At 44.6% G+C, this 22,689-nt stretch overlaps 1 protein-coding gene and 1 non-coding gene across 2 annotated transcripts in view; one reads left to right on the top strand and one right to left on the bottom strand.

Moving 5' to 3' along the window:
- LOC8031284 overlaps positions 1-22,689 on the top strand; it is a 41,348-nt gene that overhangs the window by 10,232 nt on the left and 8,427 nt on the right. Inside the window, exon 5 of the mRNA XM_042291579.1 lies at positions 22,295-22,395. Within this exon, the coding sequence (XP_042147513.1) occupies positions 22,295-22,395 (101 nt within the window). The remainder of the gene's footprint in view (positions 1-22,294; positions 22,396-22,689) is intronic.
- On the bottom strand, positions 20,732-20,804 carry Trnar-ucu. The gene has a single exon. It is a non-coding gene; the product is annotated as a tRNA-Arg (tRNA).

Genomic DNA, 22,689 nt, shown 5'->3' with positions numbered 1-22,689 from the left:
GGCAAGTTCCTCCTTGTTTAGTTGGCGCAGGGGTAGAACATCGCGCTACTGACCAAGTGGTCAACGGTTCGATCCCCAGAAAAGAGTTTTTTTTTTTTTTTTTTGTTTTTTGTAAAGTTTTTTTTTTTTTTTTTTTTTTTGTTTTTTGTAAAGTTTTTTTTTTTAATTTTTTTTTACCAAAACACACATAAACAAACCCAGACCGATGAAAGGAAAATTAAAGTCCTTATTATTCTCCGAGGCGTTTTCCTCCTCCAGGCAGACCGGAGAAAGCTTTCGCCCTCCCGACCCATCTTCTTTCGGTTTCGTTTTTCGAGCACATCGCGCACGTTGTTTAATAAATTAATGTTGAGTTGATTGAGCTTCAGCGGCAGCAAAGGCCGCCTGTAATTCCGTCTTCTAGTCCAAACGTGCAGAACATTTCGGTTGCATTGACGTTTTTACCACTAATTTTATCAAACGAGCTAACGAAGCCGCTAGAAACAGCGAAGTTCCGGAGCAGTGTCAGCAGCGCTACATACACTGGGTAAGACGGCCGTCTCCAATTTGCGGGACACACGCGGAACTACAGCAGAGAAACCACGAGGAACTGTGTCGACGTTTTCGACGTTATGGAAATCGCGGGAACTGCGTCCAAGGAAGGCAGGTTTTCCTGTCGGCTGCCTGGGTGCCTTCCGTGCTGAGTTCGGTTCCGTTGTCCCGTGCCGAGTGCCAACCGGCGCTCAACGTGATTCTTCTGCGTGTCAGCAACATCGTCAACGTGGTTCTGTATTTCTTCGTGTCAGCGACATCGTGATGGCAGTGTTGTGGGTTGTGAACAGAAGACTGGAATTATCGCCGATGTGACCGTGTGTTCGCGTATCAGTGGTGTTACAACAAGATGAGATGGCGTAAACTGTCGGGCATTGATGCCGCTGGTCGGGCCGTTATCGGAGGGGCCGGGGTGTCGCAGGATGACATTCCGCTTTACATTAAAGAGTTTAAAACCACTTGTCGGATTAGGTGCAGCCGATCGACGTGTGGATAGTCATGTTGGAACGCTGATCTGAACGGTAAGCTCCTATCGTACAGTGGCCAATGTGACTGTCGGTCCCCGAGAGCGATTGCGCTCTGGGGAAAAGACAACACTACGAAAGTATGACGGAAAGTACGTATGTTTATAGAGTAAAGCTATACGCACTCCGGAGTGCGCTTCGCGCGGAAATGGCTATACGCACCCCTCCGAGAGATCATGCCGCTCGGGCCACCCTTTTCGAACGGCGCGTGAATCACTGGGGCGCTCGTTAACACAGCCCCCCGCCTGCGTTCACGCCGCTTCGCGGCGACAGTATCGGCTGCTAATTACAAAGCGTAACCAGTACACGCCGCTTCGCGGCGTCCAGCCGGCAATCCAAGCCCCGCTGTCCCCGATCGCACCTCCGGAAAGGGAGTCCGCTACCATTTAGTTCTGCAAAGTTTCTCGACAACATTCGATTTTATTTTTTTTACTGTTCATCGCAAAAAAGGAAATATCGTAAATATCGCCAAATGCCTCGACAAAACAACAAAATGTTTGAGAAAAAAAAAAAAAAGTTGGCCCACCGCGGATCGAACCCGCGACCACTTGCGTAGGAAGCGGACATCCCAACCCCTATGCCATGGCACCGCTTAGGAATCGCGTTGTGTCCACTCTTTTTATACGAGAAAAGCGGAGTGCGTATAGCCATTTCCGTCCGAAGCGCACTCCGGGGTGCGTATAGACCGACACGCTGTTTACAAACAAGCCCGCGTTTGCCCACATCAGGTGTGGGCACTGCGCATGCGCAGAAACCAAATTCCCGTGAGGTGAAGCTGCTGCGCATGCGCAGTCCCGTCGACAGCGCCACCGCAGCTGCGTGACGTCAGGGACGCGTGTTGGTTTATAGCTTTACTCATGTTTATAATGGAAGTTTAGCATTAAAAAAAAGACAGGCAATATCGAAAAAAAACAAAAAACGCTAAACTTTATTTTACTGTTTAAATATATTACGGTTCCTGTAGAAACTGCCCTCTAAGTGGCGCGCTGGGATGAGCGCTAGATGTTTTCGAGCTCGCAACGGCGCAGCTCCGTACACTTAACAGTTGTCGGAAGTCGCGGCTTTGACTGCATTCAAGTTCATCGAAAAGCGATTTCTGTGCCCGTGAAGCATCACTTCCAGCTGAGTGAATATCCGCTCTACAGAGATTAATTCAAGACGGCAATTGCAGCTTTGCGCGAACAGCACAAATAGAAAAACGAACACTACAATATAAATACTGGCTACGAAGGGCCATGCGGGAAAACAAACTCATGGCTTAGAACCACATTGGAGCGGCTCGATTTATTGGCTTTCAAATAATTATGGCATGATCGAGCGTCTTCTTTTTAATAAGAGATTCATCCCCTGAGCCATTAAAAATACCCTCAGATGTATGACATTGCTGGGAAAAAATGAACATGTTCGGAATATTTTTTTTTGTTTAGGGAGTCACCGAAAAATTCCACACGTTCAAAACGACCACTATAAAAGGCGGAAACGCAGGGCTCGGTAGTAGTGATCGGGGTAGTGTGCTGTTGTATTGATGTCTGTATGTGCGATGCCTGTGTACGCGTTCAATATATGTTGACCTGATGTTTGTAGTGTGCGCAACGTGTCTACATGTGTTAGAGATTCCGAAGAAAAGGAAACGCAATTGTGGCGGAAGGAAATAAAAATATTTTTTTGTAAAACATGAATTGGGCGGTACCTAGCGCCACCTAGCCTAGCTACGTGCGATTACTCTGCTTGACCCTGCCATCTGGTGGCAAGCGATTTAACATCCTTTTACGCTACGCGGCTACGCCATAATTTCGTGTTACCGTGCTGAGATAAGCCAAGAGGTTGCATCGGATTTGCTTTTTTTTGAGAGCGGCTTTTGGTTTTGCGGGCGAATGATTTTCACTCCTCCGTGATGTGCGGTTGACGCAACGGTTGACGAAGGAATTGTGGCTCGAGGAATAGCAAAGGTAGGACATAAAGTGCGCGAACTGAGTGCCGGTTGTCTCCGTTGAACATCGCAGTGCTGACGATGAGAAGACTGAGTGACTGCATGCTTTCGAAACGCAAGTTTCTTTACCTGCAGGGGTAAAGAAACTTCGGAAATGAATACAGTTCGCAGAAAGCTCGTGTTACGTTTTTATTTCCTGCTCCTCTCGCTTCGTGCAATGGACTTAGTGTTCTCGTTAAGCCTTACCGAGCTCGATTTGCTCGATTCGTGGCCGCCATAATGAGATGCAGTCGACGGAGGAACTTTTCCTCCCCTGCTTAAGGGACGAAAGTTTCTCCCTTTCTGAAGGAACATATGTGTCAAGAGCGTTCCTCCCTTTAGGGAGGACTATACTGACCCTTTTTTCTAAGAGTGTAAAGCATGAAGGCGTATCAACGATGTCGTCATCAAAAAACAAAAATATATCATAAAGCACTTTACTTTTATCGCTTATCAAGCTGATAGAGTGGGCAGGACACCCCTCGAGCGGGCCGTTCCATGCTGCGCCACGTGACTAGCTTAGTTTCCGCGAATGCCACCAGTCTAGCGCTCCCCGGAGAAAGCCGCACGCTCGCGCGTTATAGACAAGTGTGATTAGCACTGTACATAACCTACGCCACACTTCACTCATACGCGACATACAGATATCACAGCATTTTATACATCAACGCATTTAGAAACAGAACAATATACAACATCACTCACTGACACTCTACATTCCTATACACACGTCAAGTCGACACCACCAGCTTATATACTGCTGTATTTTATGGGACAGATTAGGATGGTGACCACTGTCATATTTTGCATAAATACGAAAAGACTGTGCAAGATTTAGCCGTATATATTCTTTTCCTCTACTGCCCTTAGGAAAGCGCCCGTATCTCTAATGTAGGGCCATTGCAAAAGTGAACTGCAGGTTATAAATAAATTTGAATAGTTGCTACACGTCACATTTTGAACAGTTTCGTTTTCTCGCTTGCCTACACTTCAAGTATACAGAAGCCTGTTTAATTAATTGTATTAATTATCGAAACCAATTTCTGCAATCACAACTTTCTGAACACACTGATGCATTTTCTTTTCTCTTTTTACATATCCAGACTGACCTTAGCGGCGGTTGGGTAAACGTTGAGTACACTGAGCCAACTGAGCACGCGCAGTTGATTTTAGCGAAGCCCGTCCACCAGTCCTCCCCGAAGCGTTATTTCAGTTTTCTTCTTTTCGCTAAATATCGGTTCTATGCGCTCGCGCTCGCGCCAAGAGGACAGCAGAATTGCTGCTTTCGGGCCCGTGCCTTCACCTGCAACGAACGCGTAATACGTATGCTAAATTGTCTAAATCCTGGTTGAGACAGTAGTGTTTGACTGCGTGCGTCTGACTGCGTTGCGGCAGCAAGAAATCAGGACATCCCTGCTGCTTATATCGCGTGCCAAGATGATTCCTTGAATTGGATTCCACGCTTGATACGAAGCACAGACGTGCCGGTGAGTGACTTCCGGTTCTCGACGCAACGCTGTCAAACGCTAGTGTCTGAACCGGCCTTGTTTGAAGTATTTTTTTTTATCGAGTATGCTCGATGAAATGTGCCAAATGAACCAGAGAAGGCGAATCATGTACCTCGAGACAGAGAAATAGTGAAATACACGGACATGATCCCAGATATCTGTGTACGTTCGTCCTGTCCGGCCTCAGTCGTGGTGTTCAATGCTTCATACTTCACTGCACTTGAAAGCAAAAAAAATGGGTACGACAGGCGCGCAAGTTCGGCGGAACCGAGGAGGCCAGTTGCAACTGATCTGTACGCAGAACTGACCGATCACACCTTTATTGAGAGCACGCTCTTTACTGAACCGCACAATAAAAGACGACGAGAGTATCTCGTCCGGCGAACATTCAAGTCAACTCACGCCTGTGCGTAGCTTCCTGTGCTTTTCTAGAGATTTGGTTGGGTAAAACCCGCGACGGAACCAAAAAGGACAACCGCGATACTTTGGATACTTTTTATCAGCCTCGGGTTTTAGCAGGTGCCTACCAAGGTTGCCTGTACTTGTTTGTTTTCTGCCAGTTTAGGCGAACTGAGCCACAGGCTTGTTTCGACCGGTTCAAATTTGAATAAATGATAACCAACGCACAAAGAAAACAAGTTTCAAGTACTTTTTGAGATTTTTGAAGTGACTTTTACTATTGAACGACTGCATGCACTTGAATGTTCAATTCAAGAGTTTATAAAACGTGACTACCACATGCTTGTCACCTGCCAACAGGGTGCTAACTCTCAATGGCTCGAGCCCAGTGGGTAGTTAAGTAAGCCTGTGGGGTAGTTACAGCCGTCAAAACGCACGATGACGAAGGGGGGTGCTCACTTTTTCTTAGAATGTACTGCAACTAGCGGAAGTGAAGTGTTGGGCGGATGTCCGGATGTCCTTCACAAAAATATATAAAAAATGCTTTGCGCAAGGACCATTTTCATTTATTATTGTATACGTAATGACAAAATCCCAATAATTTGTTTTCCTATCTGATTCAAGCTAGTCGGACTGCTCATAACACTGGTCAAGCAAGAAAATAACAAAATTTTGAACTTTTTCATGACCGGTTTAAGATTTATTGTTAACATATCGTTATTTATTGCAACGGACTAACATTATAGATTTTGCCTCCATACTTTTTAAATGCAAACAGTTCTAACACACGGCTGTCCATTGCGCCGTGTTTTGTGTATTCTTCTATAAATCTGTAATGGTCAGCGACCAAGAGCTCACCCGCACATGTCAAGCTTATATGCGCCGCGGGGAGAAATGGATATCAAGTAGGAAGTGTCGGGCGTAGTGTCGGTTATTGTGTTTGTGTACATGTCGGTGCTATGTAGTACGTGGTACTGGTGTTGCCTGCGTTGTATGTAGGGTTGCTGTGTAGTCGTGGTCGTTCGCAGTGGTAACAAACTCGTCTTGTTTTAAATACAGGCTGCTAGAAATCTCGATAGGTGGCGCAAGTTACCGCCCGATTCTAAATAGTTTGCTCAAGTTATTTATCCATGTGAGTTCGGCATTCGTTTCATTTTTTGTCTAGCGGCTAGTTGAGGCTACCGACACCGCCGACAACGCACGTACGTACCTTTGCAGGTAGCTACGTGCTACGTCCGCCGCTTGGAGACATTTTTACTGTGCATAAAAGACATCGAACGAGAACTAACGCGCCCTGTGTGCTTTCATTTCGGCTGAAAGGCGCGCGGCTCGCTGGGCTCGTCTCTCGCCTGTTCTCGGCCGCTGGCCGCCATGTTTCATAAGGAACACGCTCGAAACGTTTTTGCGGAAGGCAGACACGGTATAGCGTGTTAAGTTTACACAGCACCTCATGTGTAGACGAAAAACACAGATGGCCTCGTGTAAAACGAACACGTTTTGACGTGTCCGCTATGGGACAACGGTTTACACGTCTGGGCGTGTTATTTTTGCTAACAGTGTAGAAGATTAGCCAGTCGCTCATAATTTGGACAAAAGTTGCTGTCCCCAGCCCGTTCACCCCTAAGCTGACAATGTTGTGGAAGCTACGCGCTCCTTGGGCCAGCCACATGCTCGTCACCCCACGGGTACTTCGAACGGCTCGGTTGTAACGTGTTTACGCTATTTGCGTCTCCAGCTCGCTGCTCGCCCTCCCGCGGCGGAAACGGGAAGCGCTTTAGTGCGGGTCCCCCAATCCTCCTGCTCAGCGGGCATGGCGGAACTGCCTGCGATTAGGGCTCGCGAATTGTCACTTCCGAATGCAAACAACACTCTTCACTGTCCCAATGTAGTGCTGCAGCCGGTATGGGATTGTACCTTACTAGATAGTTTTAGTATAGTGCATAGAAGCAAACGCAAGCGATGTGCGTTTACGTTAGAGTCGCGTGCTCGGGCTTCCAACGACAATGAAATGTGCTGCAGTGAGCAGAAGTGCAAGTAGGTAGGCGTTCCGTCAAACTAGCAAGGCTGAGATTTGCAAAAAGACGGTGCGTAAAACTGAAAGTAGCTAAATATTATGAAAAGATCGGTAATTAAAAAAAAGAACGAAATTCGTTTGTTTGTTTTCTTGTTTGTGTGTTAGTTTTTTGTTTGTTTGAGGGGAGGGAGGCATATCGTCGAGAAAGATAATGGCTGGGACTTTGGAAGTTCTGCCGATTGTCAAAAGTCACGACTTTGATAGCATCATATGCTTTACGCACAATTAATGCAATGTTACATAGATTTCTTACATTATCTAGAATGGTTTCATTGATTTATACTATTTTTATTTTATAGCTTAGTAATTACAAATGCTGCAATTCGAAGCGGTGATGATGATTAGCACACTTTTGTGCAATATAAAACACTATGCTTCAAGCGTCGCTTTAAAAAAAGCACACACACTTCAGCTGTTTGACTGGGATTCCGCCTTTGTGTTTTTGTGTTAAGAACAGCGTTTCTTAATTTATACGTTTTGTGACCATATTGTAAATATTAGATTTTTTCTTTTATTGATGTGATGGGAATCTTAACGCAACTGATCATCTAAATACCCAAAAATCCCATAAAAGCCCCGCAGTTCATTATTTCACATGACAATGATCTGAGCGAGAAAAGGCAGTGAGAACGCACAAATATAAGCATTCATTTTCTCAGCAAATACAATATGTTTTTACCTCTTAGGTGTATGAAAGGCTCCGTCTTTAAAAGGACACTGAAATGTCCAAAATATTTTGAAGTGCCTGGACCGACCACGTAAGTCGCAAAATAAAGTTTCGGCGACCAACTTATTTAACTAAATAATTTCGATGTGAGACTCATCTTAAGTTATGAAAGAATCCAAAATTAATACGTAAACAAAGAAATTAAATCCAAAATATAGGTTAGTTTCGGTTTCACTTCCGAATTAAAACGTGCCTCCTGGCACGTTTTTTTTTTTTTTTTTCTCGAGGTAAAGAGGTGACCTGCACTCATAACACCCTAGCTTCCTCGTACCACCAGAAATAATTCGTGCCGCTCAGTGAATCCAAAACACTAGACAGGCTCAGCAGCGGCACGTATCTCGAACCCTCACTATACCCGCCATTTTGAAAAATGAGTGGCGCCCCCTATAGTGAATTAGAGTCGCGAATTGACACCGCCACAAAGCTGACAACGCACCAACGGCAAAGCTCATAACCACGCCAGCCTCTCTACGCCGCGAACGTAGGAATATTTTTCTTTCTGTTTTTGCTTGCGTCGGATATCACACGACGCATCGCTCTCTCCGTTCGCTTCTCTTGGAGCGCTTGCTTGAGTGCACCGTTTCGAACAAAAATATAGCCAGTCGTTCAAAATACAAGCGAGCGACTATCATTTCCGGTTATCATCCGAACAAAATTTGGATATTTCAATTTTTGTTTCCGTACCCCTTTAATAAATGTAGTTTCTTCTTTTGGAAACCCCGGCTTGGTGTTGTTCCTCCCGGATGAGCATGCAGCAAGGCAGCCCTACCATAATGTAAATATTGCTGAACTGGAAAACTGCCTCAAAAATACGTGGACCCGAGAAAGGAGGGACAGGACCAAGCGCTACTTACTACTAAACGTTTATTGAAAACACTCACTCGTGTGCTTTCAATAAATGTTCAGTTAGAAGTAGCGCGCGCTCCTGTCCCTTCTTTCTCGTGTCCACATATGTTTGAGGCGCTTTTCCGGCTAAACATGTGCAACGCTTTAAAAATTAAATTTAAAATACCTTCGCGCAAGGTCTCCTCACACGACTTCACGTCGTATTTCTTGCTGCACCTTCTCCAACCGACCCGTGAAATAATGTGAGGATGAAATCTCGAAAGCGTGCCGGCAGCAGTGGAGTTGAACGATTCCGCAAGTTCATATGACAACCGGTGTTCAACGTCCCGTTTGGCGTAGAATGCACCTGCCGGAGCGTCTCCATCGTTTCATCTTGACTACCAGTCACCACAGCCGACGATCCTCGGGGCTTACGTCCTGGTAAATTGTGTGGTCACCTGGTAGAAGGGGTGGCCGACGTTCCTAACTTTGCTCATCACGTTCTCGCCGTGAAGGCTGTCATTGAGGACGGATTCAAGACTATTCACGGGCCGGATCGCCTCCCAATCCGGTACACTTGTTAGGTGGAAAGTCATTGTCTCCCTTTGTTATCTGTTACCTCTGCTCAAAAGCAGAGAGATGGTTGTTCCAGGTTTCTTTATCTGATTCCCCCAGGTCAGGTGGACCGGGATTACTTGTCGCAGGAGGCTGCTGTTCTTGTTCAGAACCAATAGAGGCGTGGCAGGGATAATCTGTAACACGTTCGCCAGGTACATTTTGTCATTGAGCTGTCTGGGACACCTGTATGCTGGGAATTGTCGATAAGGTTTCAAATTGTTATGGTGAATAACTATCCACTTGCATCTAGAAGCCTCAAGCTCCATTCGAAACGATGTTTCTTAAAGTTTCTTGACAACAATATAGGATCCCTGCCAAGACAGTTAGAGCTTCAAGGATTTACCCCGTTTCACGGCGGGGCAGTGAAGTAGAACTTTGTTGCCAACGTCCAAATCCTGGTCATGGACGTTGAGATTGTAATATTGTTTTCGGCGACGCGACGCTTCGGCGTCATGTAGTGTAGCAGCAGCATGTACTATCCACGAGGTTCTTTGAGTTTGCCGGACATGCTGCCTTGGAGTGCTAAGGACGTGTTTCATTGCCCTTGTTAGAAATATCTGCTGGCAGATTCACATCTCTGCCAAATAGAAAGTAGTGCGGAGTGAACCCGGTCGACTCGGGGACACTTGGCCGGTATGCCATCATGACCAAAGAAAGGCGAAGGTCCCAATTGTTTTGTGACTGATCGAAATAGACGGTCAGCATTGACAAAAGTGTCCTGTTAAACCTCTCTAATAACCCGTTTGATTGTGGGTGATACGCAAATGTTTTTGTGTTTTTTTTTTCGAGCAAGCCAGAGTTTTATCCAAAAAGTCGGCTTTCGAACGTCCTTCCCTGGTTCGAGTAAACACTTCTAGGAACGCCAAACCGACAAAACAAATTACGAACAAGACAATCGGCGACTTCTTGGCACTCTTGGGACTTCATTGGAAAAACCTTAAGCTATCGCGTGAAACACTTCAATACGAAAGGTATGTACTTGCTCCCTCGTTTTGTAGTTAGAAATGGTCCTGTGATGGGGATTCAGCGATCTGCATGACGAGTGGAGCTCTCGGAGTGTGGTGGAGAAGTTTCCGCACATTACATTCGCTGAAATTTGAGCACCACGATGCAATGTCATCTGTCACTCTGGACCGGAAGAATCTTTCTCTGGCTTTTCGCAATGTCTTCGTCTGGCCAAGGTGTCCTCCTATTATGGCGTCGTGAAGAATGCGTCCTAATACCAATAAATGCAAAAGAATGCAAATCTCCCGTCATGCTAACAGTCAAAACTACTCCAAATATAACATTGTACGATTTTTGCTGGAACAAGTGAGGTCCTACTAGTAAGTCACGCAAAAACGAAATAGCTCCAAGCAAGCGAGCATTTGTTTTTAGAGTGCTGATGTCAGGACTCGTCCCATGTGAAGCTGACAAGAGGGAACCAATCCACGCAAAGAAATTGCTGTTAACATCAGCGTCTTTTTAGTGTGATCTGATTAAAGGGGGAAGAACGCCCGGTCGCTTGGAGCTATTTAGTTGCTGGTTACTGTACGTAGTGGTCCATATCACGGCTAACCTCTCCTGGCAAACGCATATCAACTATATTGTAAAAACCGCTTGCGAAATGCTTGGGTATTTACGTCGAAACTTTTCTAAGGTGCCTTCATCGTTAGAGCTTTTACTACAAAACTCTTCTCCGTTCCAAACTTGAGTACGCTTCTGCGGTATGGGTTTCAAGACTAAACTTTCTTACTAATAACCTAAAATCAATTCAAAAATCGCAGTGCACGTTTCATTTTGTCTAACTACCATATTGGATGAGGTATTGCATTAAAAACTACTTTAAACCTTCCTCCTTTCACTTTACGCAGAAAACTGTCTAGACTAGCCCTTTTTCATAAGATTTATCATCAAAATCGTTCACTGAAAAGCGAGCTGTTTTTGGAACAGTCATCCCATGCGGATCATAGCCACAAAGTAGGTGTCCCTCACTGTCGCACTAACGTGTACTTTTTGGAGCGCAGCTCTTAGGCGCCCGTTTCCGGGTTGAGCGGCGTTGCCGTCGCCGTCGGCGTAACCGCACGTTGCATTATTGGACGTTTTTCATATTGACGTCGCACGTGACGTCACGTGGGACTTCACGAGGGTAAAATTTTTGCGCTGAATTTGGCGCGAAATTTTTCCGCTAAGTTTAGCGAGTAATATTTCCGCTAAATTGGGCGGCAAATTTACCAACATTTTACCGCTTGTCCCCCTAAATTTATCAGAAAAATTTCCCGCCATATTTAGCAGGAACATTTTGCCCTCATGACATCACACGGGGACGCCACTCAACCCGGGAAAATGTTTCCGCTAAATTTAGCGGGAACATTTCCCCGCTGAACTTATAGGGAACTTTCCCGCCATATTTTGTGGGAAAATTTTACGCTCGTAAAGTCACACATGACGTCTCGTTAATCTTAGTGACGTCACGTGAATTTAGCAGAAAAACTTTTGCGTTAAATTTAGGGGAATATTTCCCCGCTAAATTTAGCGGAAGTATTCCCCGCTAAATTCAGCGGGGAAATTTTCTCTAAATTTAGCGAGTGATTCAGCGAAAATTTCTCACTACATGGAAGGGAAGCAGGTAGAGGAGGAGGGGAGTTTACGGAAGTGGAAGAGGGGCATACCCTCCCCTTCGTACCCTACCCTCTTCCTCCTTAAGAGCTGCGCTCTAATTAGGCATTACAGAGAATTGTAAACGTCTTTCATTCTATTTTATTTTATTGATTCCTAAGACACGCAACGGATGGAACCATCTGCCCACCTCGATAGCCACCTTAAAAGATCCACTTTGTTTTAAATCCACCATTAAAACATATTTTAGCTTATTAATCCGCCATTGTTACTTTCAAGTTGTTGTATAGCATAAATGCCGTTTTTATTTGTTTATATATTTGAATACCACTCCCTTCTGTAATGCTTTTGGGCCTTGAAGGTATTAAAAATAAGGCTTCTGGAACCCAGGCACAAGGTAGAACTGGTACAAGCCTCGCGTCATCAAAGGCACCCGTCATTCAATGAGAGTTTCGTTCCTTTTTGCAAGTCTCGCTGAGCGTCAGGGTCTATAATTTTCTCCACGGCTCGCCCCTCGAGTGCTTAGATGGCTAGAGCGGGAGAATGATCAGCCCTTTGAGCGTGAAAGTTCTTCCCTTGTGAAGAGTGATTTGATTGTTGTGGAGCAGGCAAAAGCTGGTACGTCGGCAGATGGTCGTCGCGACATTGAGGGTGTATTGCTGTGTCCTTTTTCTGGTCAATGTTGAACTTGTAAGTCGTATTCACTTAGCTTTTCTAGTCAGCAGTCGACTTGGCCTTCCGGGTTTTTCAGTGTTCGAAGCCACTGGAGAGCTCTATGATCTGTTCGGCAGGTGAATTCTCGACCGAGCAAGTTGTGCCAAAAATAGTCCACAAAGGGTGTCAGTGCGAGCATCTCTTTCCTTGTGACACTGTAGCGTCTCTCTGGTTTGGAAAAAGTACGGCTCCCATACGCGATGACTCTCTCGTCACCATCAATGTTTGCGAAAGTACCGCCCCCATTCCTTGGTCGCTGGCATCTGTGTACAAGATAAAAGGAAGGCTGAAACCAGGATATGCAAGGATGGGCATGCTTTTAATGCGTCTCTTCAACACGTCGAATGCAGTTTGGCAGTGCTGTGATGAAGCAAACATGGCTTGCATCTCCAGGAGTTTGTGCAACGGTAAGGCGATCGCAGCAACATTCTTGATGCATTTTCGATAGTAGGAAGCAAGACCTAGAAAGAAACGGACATCAAAAGAGTTTGGTGGCGTGGGCCATTTTAAGATTTTTTCTGTTTCGGCTGCGTCGGTTGCAATTCCTTTTGCAGATATCTCGTGGCCGAAATACAATTTTTTCTCGAAAAAGAATCGGCATTTCGACAATTTGATCTTAAGAGATCCACTTCGGAAGCGTTCAAGAACCTGATGTAAATGTCCGAAATGTCGATCTCAGGAGGCCTGGGTTTGAATCCCACTTCTGCCACGAATGTAACATTTTAGGACGCCAGGACGCTACGCATGGCGCAGGTTTTTGCGCGCAACGCTGCCGCGGTTCAACCGAAAAGAGCTGGCATATTTTTCGGACAGGAAATTACCTCGTACCACCGGCGGCCCCCAGGCCTGCTAAGCAGCTATCGCAAGAAAGACAGTCAACAGCTTCGCGCACATCCAAGCGAGCCTCTACTTTCGGAGCGATAGCTGTAGAAAATGGAAACGTAACATGAGCTTTTCACAAACTATATTTATTGTCGAACTTCCAGCGCAGGAAATGCGTTTCAAACGCTCTCAATCAGTCTTCTCGTTTTCAGAACTGCTATGTTAAACGGAGACAACGCAAACACGGACACTGCCCACACATCACGTCTTACCTTAGTAACTATCCGCGACACACTTCCTTCGTTAGCACAGCACTTCAGAAACGAGTCATAACCATTCTCGAAATCAAAAGAGGCTCCCGAAAGAGCAAAATCGAATCAGCACTTGGCTCATTCCACGGTCCAAAGTATATCGCGAGGTGTGAAAGAAGGTTAACGAAAATAATCATTGGAGAAGGAGACATTCTTGTCCAGCTCGCTTGCACATTTGCATTTATTTGCGTTATCAAGAAGGTTAAATTGCTAGCCACCACATAGCAGGCGCAGGCAGAGTACTTCCAAGGCTAAGTGGGCCACAAAAAAATCGGCCACAAAAAAAAAAAAAAAAGATTTTGTCTTTTTTATTGGGATTTACACGTCTATATTATACGCACACGTACACTTCGCTTACCTCTCCATACAATACAGTACACATACCAGGGAGACATACACATACATAACACATATAAACATTAACATGACCGCACACTACACATCTTTCTATTTTTTTTTATTGTCCGCACACTACACCCTTTACTGACTCTGTTCAGTGCACTGCCGTTTTCTGTACTGGTTGTTTGAGGGTTCAAATTTTCTCGATGACCACATAAGCACTAAAGAATATCCCTTGCATGTTGATCTTTTATCAGTAGTGTCATGCATCCGAAAGTATTTTAAACGGCTCAGAGGATGAATCTCATCGTAAAAAGGAAACACTCATGCCGTATTCATTTGAAGGCCAATAAAACAAGCCGCTCCACTGCGGTTCCAAGACATGCGTTTGCTTCCCCACTCAGCAGTCGTAGAATGGCGCGAATTGGCGCCAGTTGTTCTGTCGTAATATATGTTTTTTTTTTATTTGTGCTGTTCCCATGCGATTTCAATTGTCGTCTTGAATAATAGAGAGGATATTCATTCAGCTGGAAGCGATGCTTCACGGGCAGAGAATTCGCTTTTCGACCAACATGAATGCAGTCAAAGCCGCGACTTCCGGCAGGTGCTAGGTGTACGGAGCTACGCTGCGGTGAGCTTGAGAACTTTTAGCACTCTGTCCAGCGAGTGTTTTGGAACCTGCTTTCACGGCTTTCGAGTTTTGACCGCTAGGCGCTGGCGACTCCATCGAAATCGACGGCACCTAGCGGCTAGAACAGAAAGCTCTGACTGCAGGTTCGCTCTCCAACCTCTTCAGGCGAATGCGATATCAGCAGCGCCTGGCGGTCAAAACACGAAGCCGCGAGAGCAGGTTCCAAAACACGTTATGGAAATCGCCAGAAGAAGGCAGTTTTTCGAGGAACCGCAGTATAATTAAACAGCAAAATAAAGGATAGCTTTTTTTTGTAAATGTTACCTGCTATCCCCCTTCATGCTAAATTCCAAACTGTTAGTATACGTACTTTCCGTCTTATTTCAAGACTGTTCAGTCCTTCCCCCGAGCGTAATCGCTCTCGGAGAGTGGACAAGACATCGCCGACGACAGTCACATTGCCCTCTGTACGATGGAAGCCACGGTTCAGACCAGCCATCTAAAATCATTATGCGCAGGTTGATCGAATGCACCATAATCCCCTAAGCGGTCTTAAACTCCTTAATGTAAACCATAAAGTAGACCTGCGACACTCGACCTCCCTCGATCACGGCCCAACCAGCAGCATCAACGCCCGACATTTTACGTGACCTCATCTTACTGTTACACCACTGATACGCGAGCACACGGTACACGGTAACATCGGAGACAATTCCTGTCTTCATTCACAACTCACAACACTGCCATCACGATGTCGCTGCTATGTTTCTGACACGCGGAAATACAAAACCAGGTTGATGGTCGGTTGAAACTCGGCATCAGAAAAGAGAGCCGAACGCAGCAGAAATGTTACGCCGGCATCCGGCAGCACAATTTGCCTGTCTTGGACGCACTTTCCACGGTTTCCATAACGCCGTCCAAGCCGTCACCACGCTGTGGTCGTCATGTCGTTCCGCATCGTTCCGGAATCCGGAGATGGCCATCTTAGCCCAGTGTACGTAGCGCTACTCACTGCTCCATAACTTCGCTATTTCTAACGGCCTGGTTTGCTTGTTTGACAAAATGAGCGCTAGAAACGTCAATGCAACCGAGATGTTCGTCATGTTTCAACTGGCAGACAGAATTAAAGGCAGCCTTCGCTGCCGCTGAAGCTCAATAAACTCAAGATTTATATTAAACAACAAGCGCGACGTGCTTGAAAAATTAAACAAAAAGAAGATGAGGTGGGGGGCGAACGCATGCTCCCACATGGAGGAGAAAAACGTCTCGTTCCTCCCTTCTTCTCATGCCCGCTTGGGGGCGCGTCAGTAGAAGGGAGGAAATTATGCGTTTCTTACTTTTTCCTTCTTTTTTTCTTAGAGTGCAGTTACAAATAGCACAGAAAATGCAAAACATAAAAGATATAAGGAGTTTCACAATCAAAAGTTCTTGAACATATTTGCATCAACAAAAATGTGTGCATATAAGAAAGCATCACATATAATTATGTTTGTCAATGTGTGTCAATGTAGTTTTTTTTTATTGATTTTAATCAATACAAAAAACTACATGTGATACTATAAGGCTTTAAAGACAAGTCCCTCAAAAAGCATGAGATATAAATATAGATCGCGAAATAAGTTAAAATAGATCATAAGACGAGCATATGACGGCGTAAAAACACTTTTACGAAAACTACGAGCGAAGGCGACTATCGCTGTCGTCGCGACCATAGAGTTATTATAATGTACGCTAGAGGTTCAACTGGCGCTAGTGTCTATGCGACTTCCGTGACGCAAATTGAAGCAGACAGCAACCAGTCTTCTTTTGCGGTGCTCCTGTGCATTCCTATGGGAAAACGCGCGTGCATTTTGTCTCTTCGCCGGATAATAACACGGAACACTTTGGTTATTTGGGTCGTACCGAATAGCATGTACCTTGATTAACACTGTAAAAGTATAATTGCTTTAGTTTGCGCATTTTTCTTCATCAGTGAACGATATTTAACTTCGCTACATTTCAGTTCCAAACGTGTGTTCCGCAGCAGGTGTGTAAGAACAAGCTACGATTCAAAGCAAAATTACAATCGAAACGAATATAGAATGTGTTCAAGACTCGCCAGCATTCCGGTGACGCTTGTTTATTGATAATATGCCAGTCCTGTCACTGTATGAAAATGATCCCGTCGTGCATGAGCGGATAAAAAAACTTTAAAACGTAGTGAATAAATTCCGTGGGCTATGAAAGGTGTCTCTTCGTGTCGTTCTCTCTACCGGGCAGCTTTTATTGCGCACTTCTTCTCAATGATATCAAGGGCGCGGGTGATATTTTGAACGTAGAACAAGCAGCTTCGCTCAGGGCAGAAAAAATAAAGCGGTATTTACTTATTTAAAATCGGAATAGATTGCGTGGTCTTCAATTTATTTTGATCGTACATGCACTGCGAGTTACTGATCCAGTGTTATAGTTCTTGCCGCCGCTCTTGATTTTCCAGATGTCCTTCGTTTGTTTGGCATGTATATCCCCCATGCTGGAAATCGCTGACGCCGCGTTCGCGCTAACAGTGTCCGACGGTGCACATAAATACACGTACGAAGCCGTTTTAGCACCGTTTTTAAGGCGACGAATTCGAAATAAAAACGCCGTAACTGACCAATTATTTTGTCGGCCTGACTGAGAAATGTTCCAAGCTACCTAGTACGTACGAATTATTTGGGATATTGGCTCTTATAATCGAGCGCAGGGAGAAAATGCACTCACTTTTTCCCATAGAAATGCATTACCGGAAGTCAATTTTCGACAGGTTGCTGTCTGCTTCAATTTGCGTCAGCACACTAGCGCCACTTGAACCTCTAGCGTACATTATAATAACTCTATGGTCGCGACGTCCCCTCCTCTGGCTGCTGGAGTTTCCGTGAGCTGTAAATTTGAAGAGCGACACACAGCGGGAGAGGCGTCTTTCCTCGTACACCTCCGCCGTTGCGGAGGTGTATTGCCAGGATCGCAGAAAAGATAGAGCATGACACCTCTATGACGTCATGAGGCGAAAATTGACGGACCACAAATGAGGACGTGGACGCGATACAGACGTCGGTCGGAGACTCGTTATAGGCACCGGACATAATCGAGCTGCGCTCGAAAGCCGCAGTAACACCGCTTATACATGATACAAAAGACACTTTGTTCGCTGCATACGTGATTGCAGAAATATCTGCGGATGGGCTTCGAGCATATTCGAACCATGTTTGCCGGACACATGTATGTACACTTCGAACATGTCTGCAAATATTTTATGACCGGTGAGAGAGGGACGTCATACGAGGCAGGGAAACTCGTCAGTCAGTGTCCGCAGACCCTCTTTCCTATGACGCATTAGCCGTCTGACCGCGGCCTTACGCAATACAACTCGAGAAAATTTCCGAGCACATCCATGGCCATTGTCTCCCAGAACGTCGTGACGCTCAGGCTCTGCGTTTGATCGAGCTGTTACGTTGAAAAGAAGTGGCGGCACTCCACCCTCTCTAGATTGAGCCGATTCATTCGATGTTTTTTACTGATTCAACCGAAGCAGCGGAAACGGAGGTTGCGACACGGTCGACTAAACAAAAAATGCCGCTTCTTCGCTTTTGAGTAAGAGGGTGTAACGGTTAAAAGGTGCAATGTAAACTCGACGCAAAAAAACTAGGACCTAACAACGTTTTCCCGACTGTTTTTCAGTCACCCAACTCTTTCACTAAAGAGCAAATTGAGAAATGAATTTGTAAATGTTCGAGAGGATTATCTTGAGGGAAGTGTATTTTAGTCTACATTTTATATAACCACTCTGGTGTAGCCGATGGCCGACCCCACCCCTCTCTCCAAAAAAAAAAGTAAAAAAAAAAGAAATTTATTGGGGACGGCGGTGAGGGCGAATTTTCGTTTGACTCTTATCGTACGAGTGATTCACAATGTTGATTATTCTTTTACACTTTTGGTACTCGGATATGCGCATGGCTTGACTAGAAACAAAAAAAAAACAACAACAAAAAAAAACTTCTTACAGTTTTGCTTTTATATATATAGAGAGAGAAATAAATGTGTAACTTATATTTATATCAATACACGGAGCTCATAAAAGTTACTCAAAAGGCAGTTAAAAATAATCTGATTTTCAAGATGGCTCTTAACTTATAAAACTGATGAGAACGTAAAAGCAGATGGATAAATGCTTGAGCAAATTGTAGGGTAGCTTGACCCGTATTCTTTACACTGTTGGGGAACAAATACCCGCTTATATTATGCAAATCTAACACGTAAAAGTAGAGGAATAAGAAACAAAACAACTTGAAAAAGCGGGGGAAAGGGCGCGGGGGGGGGGGGGGAGATAGAAAACTGTTTGTTCCAAAACAATGATTTTTGTTCATGTTCTTTCTCGTAGTTTCATGGTGCCGGCGCAAGAAACCGCCGCAAGCGCATGTCATAGTGCCCAAGATGAAATCACCAACGAGACTTCACGGAGAAAATTATGAATGCGACGGAATGAGTAGATACTAAGATGCAATCATGTACGTATAAATAATGTAAATATTTTAACTCTCGAACAGTATGATCATAGGACTGTGTTTTTGCAAGCCTCTACATTGTGTGCTTTTCTTTTTTTTTCTTTTTGTTTGATGCGGATTATGACTCGAAATATCTCAATCTTCGCGATCTAATGAGGGCATAAAAAAGAAGGAATGATTACTGAGCCCTCGGGGTCAGTTTTGCGATGCGAATAAAATAACGAATTAGGAACCGCATACGAACCCGCGAATTCATAATTAAGTTGCAAGCACCGAGAGTTTATATGAGAGGATGTTATCAGTCGGTCACAAGGTCGCGGCTATTGTACCGGTATCGAGTAGGCACAATTTCTTTCTGAGCACAAAAAGAACAATAGGACTATTCTTTATTATTATTTCATAGCTCATTGATAGCGGACGTGGTTGTTTGCGTGACTTTTTGTGCATTCTTCGTACCAGCAACACCTGAACAATCGGTGCCACTAAAGAAACTTCGAGATTTTTTTTTAAAACTCCATAGAACCGCCAATAAGAGTCATGGCGGACGGAAGCACATTGAGAGTGACTACATTCAATGTAAGTATTTTCGTTGCTTTTATATGAACTCAATCTTAGTAATAAATACATAATTTAGGGAATTATTTATTACAATGGCTGCCCCTAGCGTAAGAAATAGACTAATTGCTCGCGCTATCTGCTCTATTGTTAAGAGTCTTTTGGCAAAACACCTTAAAAGTTCTGTGCTAGAATTAATGCACGTCTAAATAATTGGTATAATCGAAATAGCAGTGGATGATATTACATTGAATGCCATGCGCGTTGCTCCGATAGCGCAAACCCGTATTCGTATTAAGGCCGAGGACTCTTGAATCCGGCATTCATTTCTGAAGTAATATGGCATAATTAGTCGTGGTTTGTTTTATTAAAACCAAAAGCGCTTATTTGTCTTTTATAGCCAATCAACAGAATGCACCACGTCGCCCTTTAAAAAAATAACACAAAAACAAATATGAATAAAACAATAGAGGGAAAGTACGGTGTCCCAGGGCATCGTAGCTTTATACGCGCCTCCAGATGGTTGCACGTGTCTTTCTTGTTTCGTGATCCTCATAATAAAAAGAGGTGTATACTAGAACTCCGATGTTCAATATTGTCAACTCCGCAGTATTTTTATCGAACATATAATGAACCAAATATTACTGCGGTGTGTGATGTATGACAGGGTCGGTAACAGTTGACACGTTCAGAAGCGTCACATGTTTGCCTCAGTTCCCATTGCTGTCAGGAAAATTTCTAGTTTTCGTAGACCGTGCTTTCCCTTCCGCTGCGCTCTCAGCAACGCAGACGCCGTTACTGCGCATGCGCGCCGCTACCATCGTCTGCAGAGTTCCGGATCGCGTAGCGGGTTGTGGACAGCGTTACGGGACAGCAGAGAGAAACGATCTACGAAAACTCCCTAGTAGCCCGTCCTCCTCTCAGCGACATCGGCTTCATAGGGGCAGACCTGTACGGCACTCATCACATGTCGAAAATAATCCCTGGAGAAGGGGAACAAGAGAGACAAAAGACAAACACAAATCTCCAAACACAGCTAGGTGACTGGTGCGCGACCGAAAAAATCCGCCTGGTCCGGGTATCGAACCCGGGACCTCTCCAGTAGAGGTGGAGCGCTCTACCAACTGAGCCAACCAAGGGTTAGACGTCAGTAGAGCAAACGGGTTTTATCAGCTGCCACCAGTCTAACAGCCACAAGGGTGAAACTTGCAATTTTAAGGTTATGATGTTACTGCAATTAAATGCAAAGGTGCAAGCGAGCTGGACAAGAATGACGAAAATAATCCCTGGAGAAGGGGAACATTCTTGTCCAGCTCGCTGGCACCTTTGCATTTAATTGCAGTATTATCATAACCTTAAAATTGAAACTTGCAATATAATGGTTATGATTATACTGCAATTAAATGCAAAGGCGCAAGCGAGCTGGAAAAGAATGAAGGTAATCCCTAAAGAAGAGGGACAGAGGACAAACTCAAATCTCCAAACACAGCTAGGTGACTGGTGCGCGACCGAAAAAATCCGAATGGTCCGGGTATCGAACCCGGGACCTCTCCATTACAGGTGGAGCGTTCTACCAACTGAGCTAACCAGTTTTTTTTTTTATTCAGCGTTTTAAAAACAATAAAAACGACTACCCAGCACTTGTAGGCAGCCGTGCAATTAAAATTCTTTCATTCTCATCATATCATCAAATAGGTTTGCCCATTAACTGAGCTAACCAGGGGTTAGACGTCAATAGAGCAAACGGGTTTTATCAGCTGCCACCACTCTAACACAAATAAGGGTGAAACTTGCAATTTTAAGGTTATGATTATACTGCATTTAAATTCAAAGGTGCAAGCGAGCTGGACAAGAATGACGAAAATAATCCCTGGAGAAGGAGACCATTCTTGTCCAGCTCGCTTGCACATTTGCATTTAATTGCAGTATAATCATAACCTTAAAATTGCAAGTTTCATCCTTGTTGGTGTTGGACTGGTGGCAGCCGATAAAATCCGTTTGCTCTACTGACGTCTAACAGCTCAGTTGGTAGAGCGCTCCACCTGTAATGGAAAAGTCCCGGGTTCGATACCCGGACCAGGCGGATTTTGTCGGTCGCGCACCAGTCACCTAGCTGTGTTTAGAGATTTGAGTTCCTCCTTTGTCCCTCTTGTTCCCCTTCTTTGGGGATTACTTTCATCATTCTTTTCCAGCTCGCTTGCACCTTTGCATTTAATTGCAGCATAATCATAACCTTAAAATTGCAAGTTTCAATTTTAAGGTTATGATTATACTGCAATTAAATGCAAAGGTGCAAGCGCATGCCTCAAACGATTTTACTTTAGAAAGTAATTCAATTGCCTTAGAAAAATATATGAAACATTTCAGGCCGGATTCAAACCCACGACTCTTCGCTTACGAGCCAGGGCTACTGACTAGGGCACGCAAAGCACGCTTGTACGGTTTGGGGACGAGCGGGAGTTCATATGTTTATATGCTTCGCTTTCGCGTCTCACACCTTTTGATAAAAAGCTGCATATTTGACGTCTACTAAGCCGTTTTACTAAGCCGTTTTACTTCACTTTTAAGTAGGTGCGCACCCTACGCTATATTCCCAAGTAATGACCTAAAGTGACGCATCTGTGTGCAGTATCCGCCGTACCAGATCACCACAGGAGAAGGTTTCAACGTTCCCGTCCACGGAGTCAGCGGCGAAATCATGAGCACGATTGCTCAATCCTTGAAAACAAAGTAAGACTCATAATTCCGTTAAAACTAGCTTCGCCAATTCTATATTGAATGTATCACTTTAGGAGTGGCCAAAAGTATTTATTCCCGTCTTCACTTTCAACACCAACAACATCATCGTCATGTATATGTATTAAGAAAATTTTGCTACGGGCATTACCTTCATTTATGGTTATATTAATTTAGTTTAGTTATATTATACGCTTCATTATATTTCCAGTACCATGTACCAATTCAACAAGATTGTCATGATATGCGTAGAACTCAACCTTTCTGGTGGAGCGAAACCGAATTCCC

Source organism: Ixodes scapularis, unplaced genomic scaffold, assembly GCF_016920785.2.
Source record: "Ixodes scapularis isolate PalLabHiFi unplaced genomic scaffold, ASM1692078v2 PGA_scaffold2__306_contigs__length_199485367, whole genome shotgun sequence".
Lineage (NCBI taxonomy): Eukaryota > Metazoa > Arthropoda > Arachnida > Ixodida > Ixodidae > Ixodes > Ixodes scapularis.
Note: the sequence above shows the minus strand (reverse complement) of the source record. Positions and strands in the feature narration are given on the sequence as shown.